The 15,525-nt window shown below is 42.0% G+C and overlaps 1 protein-coding gene across 2 annotated transcripts in view; it reads right to left on the bottom strand.

Moving 5' to 3' along the window:
- Positions 1-5,764: 5,764 nt before the first annotated feature.
- THOC2 (THO complex subunit 2) overlaps positions 5,765-15,525 on the bottom strand; it is a 56,647-nt gene continuing 46,886 nt past the window's right edge. The window contains exons 34-39 of one of the 2 annotated variants that reach the window (XM_070952051.1): positions 12,776-12,913; positions 11,764-11,833; positions 10,293-10,453; positions 9,150-9,226; positions 9,002-9,049; positions 5,765-6,737 (exon numbers count right to left, since the gene is read on the bottom strand). In XM_070952051.1, coding sequence (XP_070808152.1) covers positions 9,022-9,049; positions 9,150-9,226; positions 10,293-10,453; positions 11,764-11,833; positions 12,776-12,913 — 474 coding nt within the window. In that variant the 3' untranslated portion in view covers positions 5,765-6,737; positions 9,002-9,021. Of the gene's footprint in view, positions 6,738-9,001; positions 9,050-9,149; positions 9,227-10,292; positions 10,454-11,763; positions 11,834-12,775; positions 12,914-15,525 lie in introns of those variants that run through there. The other variant, XR_011600875.1, reaches the window with a different exon arrangement.

Genomic DNA, 15,525 nt, shown 5'->3' with positions numbered 1-15,525 from the left:
TTATTTATTTATTTATTTATTTATTTATTATTAAATTTCTATACCGCCCTTCTCCCGAAGGACTCAGGGCGGTGAACAGCCACAAGATAAAACACATAAATACAAAAATTTAAAATAGATTAAAATTTAATTTAATTTAATTTAATTTAATTTAATTTAATTTAATTTAATTTAATTATTTAATTTAATTTAATTTAATTTAATTTAATTTAATTTAATTTAATTTAATTTAATTTAATTTAATTTAATTTAATTTAATTTAATTTAATTTCCAATTTATATGCCGCCCTTCTCCCTGAGGACTCAGGGCGGTGTACAGCCAAAATAAATAAAACGAATTAAATAATTTGGCTGAATTTAAAATACCCCATAATTTAAAAACAAATTAAAATTTACATTTAAAAAGGTACGCAGATCCGGGATCCTCCGTATCTCCGGGGGGAGCTCATTCCAGATGGTAGGTGCCCCCACAGAGAAGGCTCTCCCCCTAGGGGCCGCCAGTTGACATTGTTTGGCTGATGGCACCCGGAGGAGCCCCTCTCTATGGGAGCGTACTGGCCGGTGGGAGGCTATTGGTGGTAGTAGCAGGCGGTCCGCGGACCGGTGCCGGGCCGTGGAGTACCTGGCACCGGGCCGCGCAGCGGCCGGGGGACATGAACGCTGCAGCGCAAAGGCTCCTGGGCCGTGCGCAAAAGCTCCTGGGACGTGCGCAAAAGCTCCTGGGCCGTGTGCAAAAGCTCCTGGGACGTGCGCAAAAGCTCCTGGGACGTGTGCAAAAGCTCCTGGGCCGTGCACAAAGGCTCCAGGGAAGAGAGCCCCGCGCAGGTACGCACGTGTGGCCCAAAGCCCCCACCCCTGCGCGCGCTCAGCGGGCCACGGTAAAATTATCAAAGGCTGATTGGTCTGCGGCGATAAAAAGGTTGGGGACCACTGCCGTAGATAACCAGGTCCTAAGCCATGGAGCACTTTAAAGGTGATAACCAGAGGAAACGAGGAAATGATTTTCAAGTTTTGTCATGGAAAAATCCCATATTTGTGTTGGCAAGATGCATTTCATTAGGAAAAAAAAAAAAACTAATTTTCTAATTTCATTAGAAAAAAAAAAAAACCCATGAGTTTGGTTTAAAAAAAGAAAAAAAAAAAAGAATCACCAATGTTATGGGTACCGGTTTACTTCACGAGAGGAAGTAAGTTGAAGGAACAGCAACCTAATTAAAGAACTTTCTAAGGCTTTCTCCAACATTTGTTTTACAAAGTCGTTTTCTTTTTTTAATCATTCCTCCTTTTCCTTTGTATAAATTTAGAGCAATGCTGACATGCAGTGGCCAGTTCAGTCCGCCACTAAATGTTGATTTTCTTCCCTTGGTCTCTTTTGAGCAGTAGGAGCCTCAGAACGGAAAGATCCGAATAACAAGAGTTGGAAGGGACCTTGGAGGTCTTCTAGTCCAACCCTCTGGTCAAGCAGGAAACTCTATGCCATTTCAGACAAGTGTCTGTCCAGTCTCTTCTTAAAAACCTCCAGTGATGAAGCCCCCACCACTTCTGGAGGCAAGCAGTTCCACCGGTTAATTGTTCTCACCGTTAGCAAATTTCTCTTGAGTTCTAGGTTGCTTCCCTCCTTGATAAGAACAGAATGAGAGTTGAAAGGGACATTGGAAGTCTTCTAGTCCAACCCTCTGCTCAGGCAGGAAACCCGTATATCATTTCAGACAAATGGTTGTCCATCTCTTCTTAAAAACCTCCAGTGATGAAGCACATACACTGACCATTCCACTGGTTAATAATAGATCTATCTATCTATATTATCTATCATCCATCCATCCTCTGTCTGTCTGTCTGTCTGTCTGTCTGTCTGTCTGTCTATCTATCTATCTATCTAGCTACTGTATCATCTATCTATCCATCCACTATCATCTATCCATCCATCCATCCTTCCATCCATCCACTGTCTATCATCTATCTATCTATCTATCTATCTATCTATCTATCTATCATCCATCCACTATCTCTATCATCTATCTATCATCCATCCATCCATCCACTGTCTGTCTGCCTATCTGCCTATCTATCTATCTATCTATCTATCTATCTATCTATCTATCTATCTATCTACTGTATCATCTATCTATCCATCCACTATCATCTATCCATCTATCCATCCATCCATCCTTCCATCCCTCCACTGTCTATCATCTATCATCTATCTATCTATCTATCTATCTATCTATCTATCTATCTATCTATCTATCATCCATCCACTATCTCTATCATCTATCATCCATCCATCCATCCACTGTCTGTCTGTCTGCCTATCTGCCTATCTATCATCTATCTATCTATCTATCTATCTATCTATCTATCTATCTATCATCCATGCATCCATCCATCCACTCTCTCTCTCTCTTCTAATCTGTCTATCCAATAAAGGGGTATTTTTTTTTGTACAGGAAGTCCTCGACTTACGACTACAATTGAGCCCAAAATTTCTGTTGCGAAGTGAGATAGTTGTTGTTGTGTTTCGCTCCATTTTGCAACCTTTCTTGCCGCAGTTGTTAAGTGAATCGTTGCGGTCATAAAATTAGTAGCATGGTTGCTAAGCGAATCTGGCTTCCCCGTTGACTTTGCTCATCAGAAGGTTGCAGAAAGGGATCAGTTGTCCCCGGGACACTGCGACCGTCATAAAGACGAGTCAGTTGCCAAGCGTCTGAATTTTGATCCCGTGGACCGTGGGGTTGGCTGCAAGGGTTGCAAATGTGAAAAATGGTCGTAAATCACTTTTTTCAGTGCCGTCGTAACTTCGGTCACTAAACAAACGGTCGGCGGATTGAGTTTTAATATTTGTGGTTTTACGGAGTGGTATTAATGCATATTCTATTTTTTTCTTTTCTTTGCAGCTGTTTTGGGCCATACAACCAGTAGTGGCATTTTATCCTTGTTTTTAAACTTCTCCTTTTATCAAGACATCAAACTTTTAGGGTTATGCTTTTAATCTCATGGAAACGCTCTTTAAAATGAGATGGGCTGTATCTAAACGTGATAAACAAATCATACAATATTTTAGAGTCTGTATTTAAGGCTTTTAACTAGCCACTCGTTATCTCTCTCTTTTTTTAAAAAAAAGCTCCTGTAAATGAAGTTAAACGTTGAATTTACCACATAACTTTTAAGATAAGTCATTACAAAATTGATTTCAAAGCCTCAATGGCCTTTTAAGCGATTAAAAAAAAATAAAAATCATTCGGACAAACAATGAAGGCTTGATTGTTATCTTCACTTTAGGAAAAGAAAGCCTGCCAATTCATTGTAAAATCAATGTTTTCTTTCCTGAATTGCTGAACCGCCGAATTGTGTGGAAGACACAGTGAGATTTTCCAGCCTTCATTCTATCCATTTAAAAGCAAAACAAAACCCCCCATTCTTACCCTTTGTATAAAATAGGTAGCTGTAAAAAAAAACAACTTATTTTTGCAAAATCTTTCATTCTTTGAGAAAGACAATGACTTCGATCATCCAGATTCTTACAAAGCATTCTGCAGCAAGTTGGTTAAATTGACAGGTTATGCCTTCGATTTCTTTTTTTATTGTCCTTGCTCTTTTATTACAAGGTACTGAAATCAGACGTTTCTTTCTATGCTTTTATGACTGAAAAGCCACAATGGATTTTTATTTTTTGAAAGAGACAAAAAAAAAAAAAAAATTGGGTAAATTAGGTCTCTTCTTTTGATCGAAGTAATTGGGTTTATAGGTAGACCATGGGAATTATCCGCTGACATATCTGTTTATTTATTTATTTATTTATTTATTTATTTATTTATTTATTTATTTATTATTCATATTTCTATGCCGCCCACTATCCAAGGACTCTGGGCGGCTTACACCAAAGACAGTATACTAAATAGCATATTGCCCCCCAACAATCTGGGTCCTCATTTTACCCACCTCGGAAGGATGGAAGGCTGAGTCAACCTGGAGCCGGTGAGATTTGATCTGCTGATTTGCTGAACTAGCAGTCAGCTGAAATAGCTGCAGTACTGCACTCTAACCACTGCGCCACCTCGGCTGTTATTAGGATATCGCTCTAAACATCTTTTCAGACATCTCAAAGAAAAAAAAATATATCAGGAAATGCAACACCCACCCAAACTTTGGGAAGTTTGCTACAACCGGTAAAAGGCAACCTGCAAAATTTTTAAAAAGTTAAAAAAAGAAGACAAGAGAATCGAAATACGGCACTGTTTAAAAGATTCAAAAAGATATTTTGACTGACAAAGGGGAATTAAAAACTATACAGGAACTTAGTAGCCAAGGGAAATCCAAGAAAAGTTTCAGAAGAAAACAGATTTTTTTTTTTTTTAATTTGATTTATATGCCGCCCTTCTCCGGAGACTCAGGGCGGCTTACAATGCGTTAAGCAATAGCCTTCATACTTTTGTATATTTATACAAAGTCAGCTTATTGCCCCCACAAACTGGGTCCTCAATTTACCTACCTTAGAAAGGATGGAAGGCTGAGTCAACCTTGAGCCTGGGGAGATTCGAACTTGCAGTAATTGCAGGCAGCTGAATGTTAATAACAGGCTATTAGTCTGCTGCGCCACCAGGCTGTTGTTTAATTCAACTACATATGCTAGTTTTGTGGCCTCTTAGGAAATAGTCAGGCACGGGAAAGGTTTTGTGGCTCCCGGAGTTTTCTTTTCTGTGGGAAACAGGTCCAAATGGCTCTTTTGAGTGTTTAAGGTTGCAGACCCCTGGGATAGACATTGCACTGGCCACATATGCAGATACAATCCTGTTACGTGAAAGATGCTAAAATGTATGGTTTTAATAAAGAGTTAACAGAATTAGACCAGATATTAACTGGAACAGATGATAAACTGATAAAGAAATTATATTGTTACCTATTAAGTATGGAGACAATGATTGCCTGGGCTAAAAACTTTGGATATGCAATAGAATTAGATTAATGGCAGAAAGTATGGGACAGAAATATTGACTTTGTCAACTGCATATAAAGAAAAGCTACATAAAAAGTTTTATAGATGGTATTTTGCACCGGGAAGACTGGCAAAAATATATAAAGATAGATCTGCTAAATGTTGGAAGTGTAATCAATCATCTGGTTTATACTACCATATGTGGTGGGCATGCCCAAAAACTAAAAAATACTGGATGAAAATACATACTTGGTTGGAAAAAATGATAAAGCAACACATACTTGAAACCAGAGATATTTTAGTTGGGCATTCTACTGGAAAAATATGATAAAAAGATTATATATCTGAACTTGCGTATACTAACCGCAACTAGAATTGTATTGGCACAGCAATGGAAAAATGATGAGATTCCCGTCTAGGGGTATGTAATTAAGAAAATATTAGAAGGCGCAGAAATGGATAGACTAATGCTCGCTATTAAGGATAAAGAAGAAGCTGAATATTTTTTTGATATGGGATGTATTCTATCAATGGCTAGACAATAGAAACAGAAGTTAGAAAGGAGGAGATATAAAAAGAGGAAATGTTAATGTGGAGACTTGTTAAAGATGATGTTAAATATGATTATTATAGTATTAGTATTATGGCGATGAATACTACAACAAATATGTGGATTATGATTGTTTAAAAATAACTGCACCAGATTACACACTGTTGGATGGAAATTGAATGTTATATAAATAAAAAACATGAAAAGAAAAGAAATATGGCACCGCTTGAATTCCATCCAGCCCTGCGAAAACACCAGAATAAGCAACGCACACACAAGGATTTACGACCCATTGAGAAAACTAATTTTTATTTAGAAAAAAGATTACACTTGGTAGAATTTCAGATAAAAAAATTGTTTTGTTGGTTGGTTTTTTTTTTTTAAAAAGGTCATTGTGAAACTTTTTTTTTAATTTTTTTAATTTTTTTTTGGGACTGAAGTCCCACCGATACAAAGTTCCTGTAGCTGTAATATTGAAACTTAATTGGTCTGAATTCATGTTCGGAAGAAAGCAGTTTCCCCATTTCTTTTAAAAACATTATGACAAATGTTAAGGATCATCGTGCGGAACAAACAGAGTATGGGGTATCCCTCTGTTTCCTTTCTTCTCTCTCTTTCTTTTTTAAACAAGTTTACTATTGTGCACGTAATATACAAATACTTTCCTTAGCATTGCTTGAAAACAGTGCCCTATCCCGCCCACGGTTTTAGTTATCAATATTAAAAACAATAAATAAAAACTGGATTTTTTTTTTCTTTAAATGAGGTAAAAATCCAAACTTTCAATAACGGTTTTATTTGTTGTTGGGTTTTTTTTTTCTTTTTTCCCCCAAACACCTAAAAGAACGCATTTCCAATTGAAAAGGAAAATAAAAAAAAAATAATAATAAAATGGCTAAACGGAGGAAGCATTTTTGATAACCTAAAGGAAGAACTCTGTACATGTGGAAAAAAAAACAAAAACCCTCATTTGCAACGATGGCAACTGTTGGCAGCACATTGTGCTAAAAAATATGGAACAGGTAACACTTCCAGCCAGGTACTGAAAATAAATGTTTTTAAGAAACTTAAGCGACGAGTTAAAATTACAGTAATGTACAACTCAACCATCAACATCTTCAGCAACGGGAGAGAAATAAAGCTGAGAGGTGAATAATTTAAGGAGATGGAGACAGGTCCACGTCATTCACAATCTTCTGTGCAATCAAAATTCATGTCTGGTCGCAGCTCACCATCTTCTTGTCCAAACCTCACCTAAAAAAAGAGAGGGAAGTGCAATTACTATGTTTTAAGAAAGAAGCAGAAGCTGAAATAAGCTTAATGTCCACCACTGATCCAATTCACACAATAAAGTAGAGCTAATATGCGGTTGAGGGGGGATATGGTGGCTCAGCGGCTAAGATGCCGAGCTCGTCGATCAGAAGGTCGGCAGTTCAGCGGTTCGAATCCCTAGCGTAATGGAGTGAGCTCCCGTGACTTGTCCCAGCTTCTGCCAACCTAGCAGTTCGAAAGCAAGTGGGAAGGTAACAGCGTTCCGTGTTCCTTCGGCGTTGAGTCATGCCAGCCACATGACCACGGAGACGTCTTCGGACAGCGCTGGCTCTTCAGCTTAGAAACAGAGATGAGCACTGCCCCCTAGAGCCGGAAACGACTAGAACGCATGTGCAGGGGAACCTTTACCTTTAATATGCAGCTGAAGTATAGAAGAAAAGACAGAGCTTCGGGGGCAGAGTCAAGAGAGGACTTAGCCTAGAATCATTACATGTCCACAAATCTCTAAGTCCAGCTCCCCCTTGCATTCTGTTGATTCTTATCTGGCGCCAATTTAGTAATGACTGTTAGTTGATTAGATTCTGGAGTGTAGGCTTAAACACATGGTCCTGATTCTTCAAATTACGTGTAGTTGTATTCTGGAGATCAACTCGTTTCTTCCTCCGGATTGTTGTAGTTCATTCCCTACAGATATTTGCCTAACATCCGCTTCAACACTTTAACCCAAGGTGGTGCAGGTAGTCCTCTGCTTAGGACTGTGGTCACTTAGAGGCCATCTGAAGATACAACAGATCCCTCCAAAACGGACTTACAATCTGGTTCTGAAGTTCTAATGGCCAGGATCATCCCCCTACAGTTACATGACTGTATGGGATGGGGTCCTTGGTTATATTCTTGCAGATGTTTCATGACTCAAACTAAGTAACATCATCAGTGCTAGCGTTTATTTATGTATTCATTAGTTCAATTTATATGCCGCCCTCCTCCGAAGACTCAGGGAGGCTTACAATACACTTATAGCAATAGCCTTCATTCTTTTTTGTATATACCTGCTTATTAGGGCTTTTGGCCCCCCCATAAGCGGTGTTTCTACAAAGTCAGCTTATTGCCCCCACAATCCGGGTCCTCAATTTACCTACCTCGGAAGGATGGAAGGCTGAGTCAACCTTGAGCCTGGTGAGATTTGAACTCGCACTAATTGCAGGCAGCTGGCAGCTAAGTGCTAGCACTTAACAGCACTTAGTCCACTGCACCACCAAGGCTCTTTCATCCGTCTAGCACTGATAATATTACCTAGTTGGGGTCATGAAATACTGCAAGAAAAAAAGCAAGCTCAGAGAGCACCAAGGACCCTCATTTCAATCCTGAGCTACAAATATTCTCCTTTACTGATGACTGTATTTATTGCAGTGGCCCATGGTCACATGACTAATGTTGGTTTCTGGCAGAAAATCATCATAGCAAACAATGGGCTCACTGAATGACCACCGCAAAACAAAAGGGTCGTAAAAGCGGGTTGATGACTCGTTTTATGTCTGCTGTGACTCACAGCCATAATGGGAAAGCTCCATTTTGGCATTCGTTCATCTAGAGCAGTCTCCAAACCTTGACCATTAGGACAACACAGGACAGGATATACCGTATTTTTTGGACTATAAGACACACCTTAATTTTGAAGAGGAAAACAACAAAAGAAAATTTTGGGCCTCCGCGCGCCCCATTTTCGACCCTTTTCCAGCCTTTCTTCGGCCTGTTTTTGAGACTTTTTTGGCCCATTTTTGAGGCTTTTTTTGGCCTGTTTTTGAGACTTTTTTCAGCCTGCTTTGGAGACTTTTTTCAGCCCGTTTTCGAGGCTTTTTTTGGCCCATTTTCAAGGCTTTTTTCGACCTGTTTTTTTTGGAAAAAAACACGTCTATAAGACTCACAGACATTTTCACCTCCTTTTGGAAGACAAAAAAGTGCATCTTATAGTCCAAAAAATATGGCAATTATGGGAATGGACTATCAAAAATATTGAAGCCCGAAATTTACCTTTTGATTTAAATACAAGGCCTTTATATCATCATCTTGGGTCTCATTCATGCCTCTTCACACAGAAACTCCAACTTTATTAATGGAGAACCTTCTTGTAGGCCTCACCTAATTTACACAGAACCGTCAATTCCTTCAAAGGCATTCTCAACAGGAATGAGGTGCAACTTCCTGCTTTCATTTCCAATGAGAAGTCCAAAAATAATGATGCTCACCTTGGTCAGAACAGTACTCATTATCTGTGCTTGTCTGACGATTTATGGGTGGATTTAACGTTAAGGGAATCAATTTTTTTTTTTTTTTAAGAAATGCTTAGAAAACAAATTTCAACCAATTCGAACGATAGCACAGCAAAAAGGATATTGTTTCTTTTCTTCTTTGTTCCCAGTACTATCCCGTTTTTCTTTCTTCTCTGGTTTTTCTTTATCGTGCCTGGACTCCTAGACAAAAAGAAGACGGGGGGGGGGGGATTAAATGTGACTTAAACACATCATATTTTAGGCAGGTATTGTATGAATCAGGTTGTTTTTTAATTGTTTTTTGGTACCGTGTTTCCCTGAAAATAAGACTCTGGGTTATATTTTTTTGAACCCTGAAATAAGCGCTTGGCCTTATTGCCATGCACTCAAAAGCCCAATTGGGCTTAGTATCACGGGATGTTTTATTTTAGGGGAAACAGGGCATGAACGAGTGAATTTGTTTTTCCGAAACAAAACTCTACATTTTTGCATTCCTATTCATTCATTTGGTAGTCCCAAACCTATTTTTTCCCCATGTTTTATTGGTTTTATTTATATAACATTGAATTTCCATCCAACAGTGTGTGATCTGGGTACAACTATTTTTAAACAATCGTAATCCACATATTTGTATTAGTATTCATCAGCATAATATTAATAATATAATAATATAATAACAATAATAAAAGGTAAAAGGTAAACTTTCTCCTCACACATATGTGCTAGTTGTTCCTGACTCTAGGGGGCGGTGCTCATCTCAGTTTCAAAGCTGAAGAGCCAGCGTGGTCCGAAGACATCTCCGTGATCATGTGGCCGGCATGACTCAACGCCAAAGGCACACGGAACGCTGTTACCTTCCCACCAAAGGTGGTCCCTATTTTTTTTTACTTGCCTTTTTTACGTGTTTTTGAACTGCTAGGTTGGCAGAAGCTGGGACAAGGAACGGGAACTCACCCCATTACGCAGCACTGGGGATTCGAAACGCTGAACTGCTGACCTTTCGATCGACAAGCTCAGCATCTTAGCCACTGAGCCATTACGTCCCGATAATAATATTTAACAATGATACTTAACATCATCTTCTTTAACAACTCTCCACATTAACCTAGTCCCAAGCCTATTAAGGGTGTTCTGGTTAACTAATTCTGGTCTAGAAGAGGAAAAATAAACTTCAGAAGGTACCGAAAGTCCAATACTCAACCTAATCAAATGAAAGGAAGATATCTTGTTACCGTCAACCGGAAAAAAAATAAAACAACTGCTTTACCTTTTTGCTTCCGGAAGAGCTTTTCTCCATCTTTTCAACTTTGATGGAATCGCTTTTCTCCTTGCTTGAAGATTTTGACTTGTTCTTCTCTTTCTCCTTCTCATTTGAACGAGGGGGGGAGTTGGAAGGACTTTCACTCTTACTGTGCTTGGAGGAACCAGCTGGGCAGAACAAACAAATACGCTCAGTAAGGTATCCATGGAGCCTGTTAGGATATGGTGTAAGCCTAACAGGTTGTCCAGGCAATATATGTGTGCTATAACTTTAAATGAATTCTGTAACTTTTAAGATGTAATGCTGAGTCATTGTACTGATGAGTCATTGTAATTGACTGCTGACTGACTGCTGACTCCAATTATCCTAATTGTACTGTTGAGTCATTGCACTGCTGATTCCATTTATCTTAAGTGGATAATTACTAGTGTAAACTGTATATAAGAAGAGAGCAGAGCTATAGTCATTGTTGGTTGACTTGTTGGTTGGAACTGTTACCGTTGTGTGCGAAGGAGCTCTCATCGTGGATGGATCTGCTACCATCGTGATTTGTTACCAGTGTTGAATTGCTGTTTATTACCTACTGCTGTTTTGTATGGTAAGAAGATTTCTGTAACTCCAGACTGATTTGAATGGCTAAAGACTTGGATTGACTAAAAGACTATGCAACTGTTCTTCACTACAAAGTAAAAGCTTTGTTAAACCAGTTTGTATGTATTGTATTCATTGCTGTCAGTACCGTTTCTCTGTGCACTTGCTCTGTTGGTTGGTTAACACAAAAATATCCTTAACAGAGCCAACTGTTCTGGCCTGCCAGAATCGGACAGTGAGGAGGTTGGGGAGGAACATGGGCCAGTCCTGGAAGCTGGGGAAGGCTCGGATGAGGGCTCTGTATCGGAGGCAGAGGTGGGGCCAAGGCCGTCTGGCAGTTCTCAGCTGCCTTTGGAGCTAGACAGCAGTGAGGCAGAGGAACAGCTGGAGCCTGTTCCCAGTGTGCACAAGCACAGAGCTGCCAGAAGACAAGAACAACTAAGAAAGCAGGGTAGATTTGGGAGTAAAGCCACACCTTGGAGGTGATCGACCCCTCCCATAGGAAACAAAAGAGGAGCAAACGGGGAGAGTGGGCTATTGCAGGAAACAATTAGTTCATTTGTTAGTTCCTTAGTTCATTTCAGGAGTGTGAAGATCTGTCCCTGAATCTGAGACTCTGTGCCAAGTCATTCCTCACACAGCACTGCGTTTGGAAAATATTTACATGGCAGCTTTCCAAGATAGATAAGGTCTGTGGTCATAACTTCACCTTTGAAAGACTGTTTGCCTGGCCTTTGCTGAATGTGAATGAGAGGAATTCACATTCGTTTAAGAAAAGGGGTTTTGTCGGGACCAAGAATCTGCTTCGTACTTTTTGGGGAAGGCTAGCTCAGAACATCAACAAGGTATGATCAAGGGGGAGAAGCAGCAGCAGGAGAAGACGTACTTGTTCCATTTTCCTCTTTCCGACGCTTGGCTGAATCTTGGGGAACTTCGCGGTCATTGTTCGAATGATCCTAAATGGGTACAACATCAAAACAAGGTGTTTTTTTTTTTTTTTTTAGAAACACGAGTTTGTAAATATTAGGCTTAAAATGAGCTGAGTTGATGAAGCTGTGGTTTTCTTCCTCCCCCAGTTCTTTTTTTAATGATAAGCTTCTAGACCAGGGGTGTCCACCTCAAGGCCCGCAGGCCAGATCCGGCCCACGGGGTGCGTAGATCTGGCCCGCGGGGCCGCCCCAGAAACAGCGAAGGACCGGCCCGCGGTGCCTCTGCCAGCGAAAATGGAGCTCCATACTAGAGCCCTGGCAGAGGGCTCTAGTAGGCCATCACGGCTGATGGGTCCAGGGGGATGCGTGCGTCTCCCCGAGCTCAGTTTTCATTAGCAGAGGGCTCGAGGAGGCCATCACGGGTGATGGGTGCGGGGAGGATGTGTGCGCCCCCCCGAGCTCAGTTTTCGTTGGCAGAGGGCTCCAGGAGGCCATGACGGCTGATGGGTCCAGGGGGATGCGTGTCTCCCCGAGCTCAGTTTTCATTGGCAGAGGGCTCGAGGAGGCCATCACGGGTGATGGGTGCGGGGGGGGGATGCATGCGCCCCCCCGAGCTCAGTTTTCGTTGGCAGAGGGCTCCAGGAGGCCATCATGGCTGAAATCGGGGTCTGGGGGGATGCGTGCGGGACCCCCAAGCTCCGTTTTCGCTGGCAGAGGGCTACAGGAGGTCATTGCATCCCCTAGCCCTGCCTGGGCCACCACAGGTGCCACTGACACGAGTGACGTCGAGCTGGCCCCGCCCACCCTGGCCCCCCTGAAGTCAAACACAACCCTGATGCGGCCCTCAATGAAATCGAGTTTGACACGCCTGTTTCTAGACAGTTCCTCAAAGAAATTTTGATTCAAAAGGCTGGAGAGAATGGGTCATATCTTAGCATTCAGTGTCACGAGTATGCAGAAATCACAAACCCTTTTTCGGTCTTTCCTTTCCTTTTCATCTTTCTTTTCTCTCTCTCGGGATCTTTCCCTTGATTTGTCCAAATCTTTCTTGTCTACTTCTCTCTCCTTACTTTTAGACAATGCCGGAGCGGAGTGGTTAACGTAGTGCTGTTAAGTCAAAAGCAAGATCAAAAATTACTACATCGCTTCCAAAGGCAATTCACTCCATCTTGCACCAAAATGCTGGTCTATTTCTCTCTCTCTCTCTCTTTCTCTCTCTCTCTCTCCCGGGTAGATTGTCTCATATCATGCTGGAAATACAGTAAAGGATTACAAAACGCAACCGAGAAATTTGTAATTTTTTTGTTTTTGTTTTGTTAACCATGACAATGAAATCCCCTCTCAAAAGAGCACTGAGATTGCTTTGAAGGCACCTTAAATTTCCTAAGTCTGTAATAAAGAGAAAAACGAGGATGAAAAGAGGCATTCAGTCATGTTCCAAATATTATTTCAAACAACTAATGAAATCATAAACCCTGTGTTTGGCCACAATGACAGAAACAGCTGCTGAGGTTTGAAGGACCAACTGATTCGTTTAGGCCTCCCTTGTAATATCCTAAACATGAAAAAAATAAAAATAAAAATGGGTCCCATGTCACGTTGCAGAAATTCAGACATACTGCCCTCTGTCATCATTATGCTCCTGGGTCTTGCTGGCTGGAGAATTCTGGGAATTGAAGTCCACATATCTTAAAATGCCTATGGTTGAGAAACACTGCAGCAGACTGTGCCTCCTACTTGCTCACCCCATCTCCCAGTGGGGTGATGCTGGCACTAACGACAAAGAGGCTATTGTGGGTGGCAGATGTTCTTCTTGGGTATGTCTAGTCTAGAGAAAAGGAGGACTAGGGCCGTGATGGTGAACCTATTGCACACGTGCCCAAAGTGGCACGCAAAGCCATGTTGTCCAGCATGCGCGGCCTTGCCAGTTTGTTTTCCGGGTTTCTGGCCCGTATGCGTGTGCGACAATCAGCTGTCCTTCACGTGCGTGGCAGTGCCGAAAACCGGGGCAAGCATGTGCGCCAGCCAGCTGATCGTCGGGCGTGCATGCCTGCTAGAACCCGGAAGTTCGACTTTTCTGGAGCGCGGCCCCGATGAGTGTGCGCACGACGTTTCCGTGAGTGACCTTTTCAAGAACTCGGTGCCGAAAAGGTTCCCCATCACCGGACTAGGGGGTGACATGATAGCTGTGTTCTAATATTTGACAGGCTGCCATGAAGAAGAGGGGGGTCAAGCTATTCTCCAAAGCACCTGAAGGACAAGAAACAACGGATGGAAACTAATCAAGGAGAAAAGCAACCCGTTAAAAGTTAAAGAGAAACTTCCCAACAGTGAGAACAATGAACCAGTGGAAGAGAAGCTGCCTCTGGAAGTTGTGGGTGCTCCATCACTGGAGGCTTTTAAGAAGTGACTGGACAGCAGCCACTCGTCTGGAATGGGATAGGGGTGGGATGGCAAACTTATGGCACATGCGCCAGAGCAGTGGTGGGTTCCTCCCGGTTCGGTCCGGTTCAGCCGAGCCGGTAGCGGTGACGATATGACGTCACCGAACCGGTTCTCCCCCCCCCTGCCCTCCCACCCCCCCATGTTATTCTTACCTTTTATTTGGTCCCACCCCCAATCTATTGCTGCCTCCTGAGTCCCAGCTGATGACTAGAGAGAAAAAAAACTGTTTAAACTCTTGCCGCGGGGCTTCAAAAGGCCGTCCTACAGCTGATCAGTGTTAAAAGCTGGGTCATAAATGCGAGGACTGGTCGTAAGTGCGAGGACCTTCCAGAAATGACTCTGACCAGCTAGCCACGCCCACCTAGTCACACGACCTCCAAGCCACACCCACAAAATAAGCCACGCCCACAGAACCGGTAGTAAAAAAATTTAGAACCCACCCCTGCGCCAGAGGTGGCATGAAGAGCCCTCTCTGTTGGCACGCGTGCGGGTGCTGGAATGCCAGAAAACGGCCTGAAAAGTGGCCAAAACTGGCCAAAAAACAGGCCATTTTTTGGGCTGTTTTCAGGCCATTTTCAGGCTGTGTTTCTGGCCAAAAATGGCCCGTAAAATGGCCAAAAACAGCCAAAAATCAAGCATGCATGCGCTGGCCAACTGGTCTTCGGGTTTCTGGTGCTCCAACGCGCGCACATTCACACACGTTCCTGAAAAGGTTCTGGGCACTCGGTGCTGAAAAAGTTTACCATCACTGGGATAAGGCAGGGGTGTCTCAGGAATTCTGGGAGTTGAAGTCCACAGGTTGTAAAAGAGCCACATTTGCCCACCTCTGGGATAGGGTCTCATGCTTGAGCAGGAGGTTGGACTAGAGGCCCAAAAGATGCAAAAGATGATCCTGTGACACACACACATACATCCTGGGACATTGCAACCGTCATAAATATGAGTCGTTTGCCAAGTGCATGAATTTTGATCACGTCACCATGGAGATGTTCCAACGATTGTTAAGTATGAAAAATAACAGAACAGAAAAAGAGTTGACCTTGGAGGTCTTCTGGTCAACCATTGGACAACAATAGATTGGACAACCATTTGAGACAAATGGTTGTCCAATCTCTTCTTAAAAACTTCCAGTGTTGGAGCATTCACAACTTCTGGAGGCAAATTGTTCCACTGATTGATTGTTCTCACTGTCAGGAAATTTCTCCTTAGTTCAAGGTTGCTTCTCTCCTTGATCAGTTTCCAATGGCCGTAAAGTCATTTTTTTGCAGAGCTGT

This window comes from Pituophis catenifer, unplaced genomic scaffold (assembly GCF_029215685.1).
Source record: "Pituophis catenifer annectens isolate HBS135680 unplaced genomic scaffold, rPitCat1.0.hap2 SCAF_11, whole genome shotgun sequence".
Lineage (NCBI taxonomy): Eukaryota > Metazoa > Chordata > Lepidosauria > Squamata > Colubridae > Pituophis > Pituophis catenifer.
This window is presented reverse-complemented; position numbering and strand designations above follow the sequence as displayed.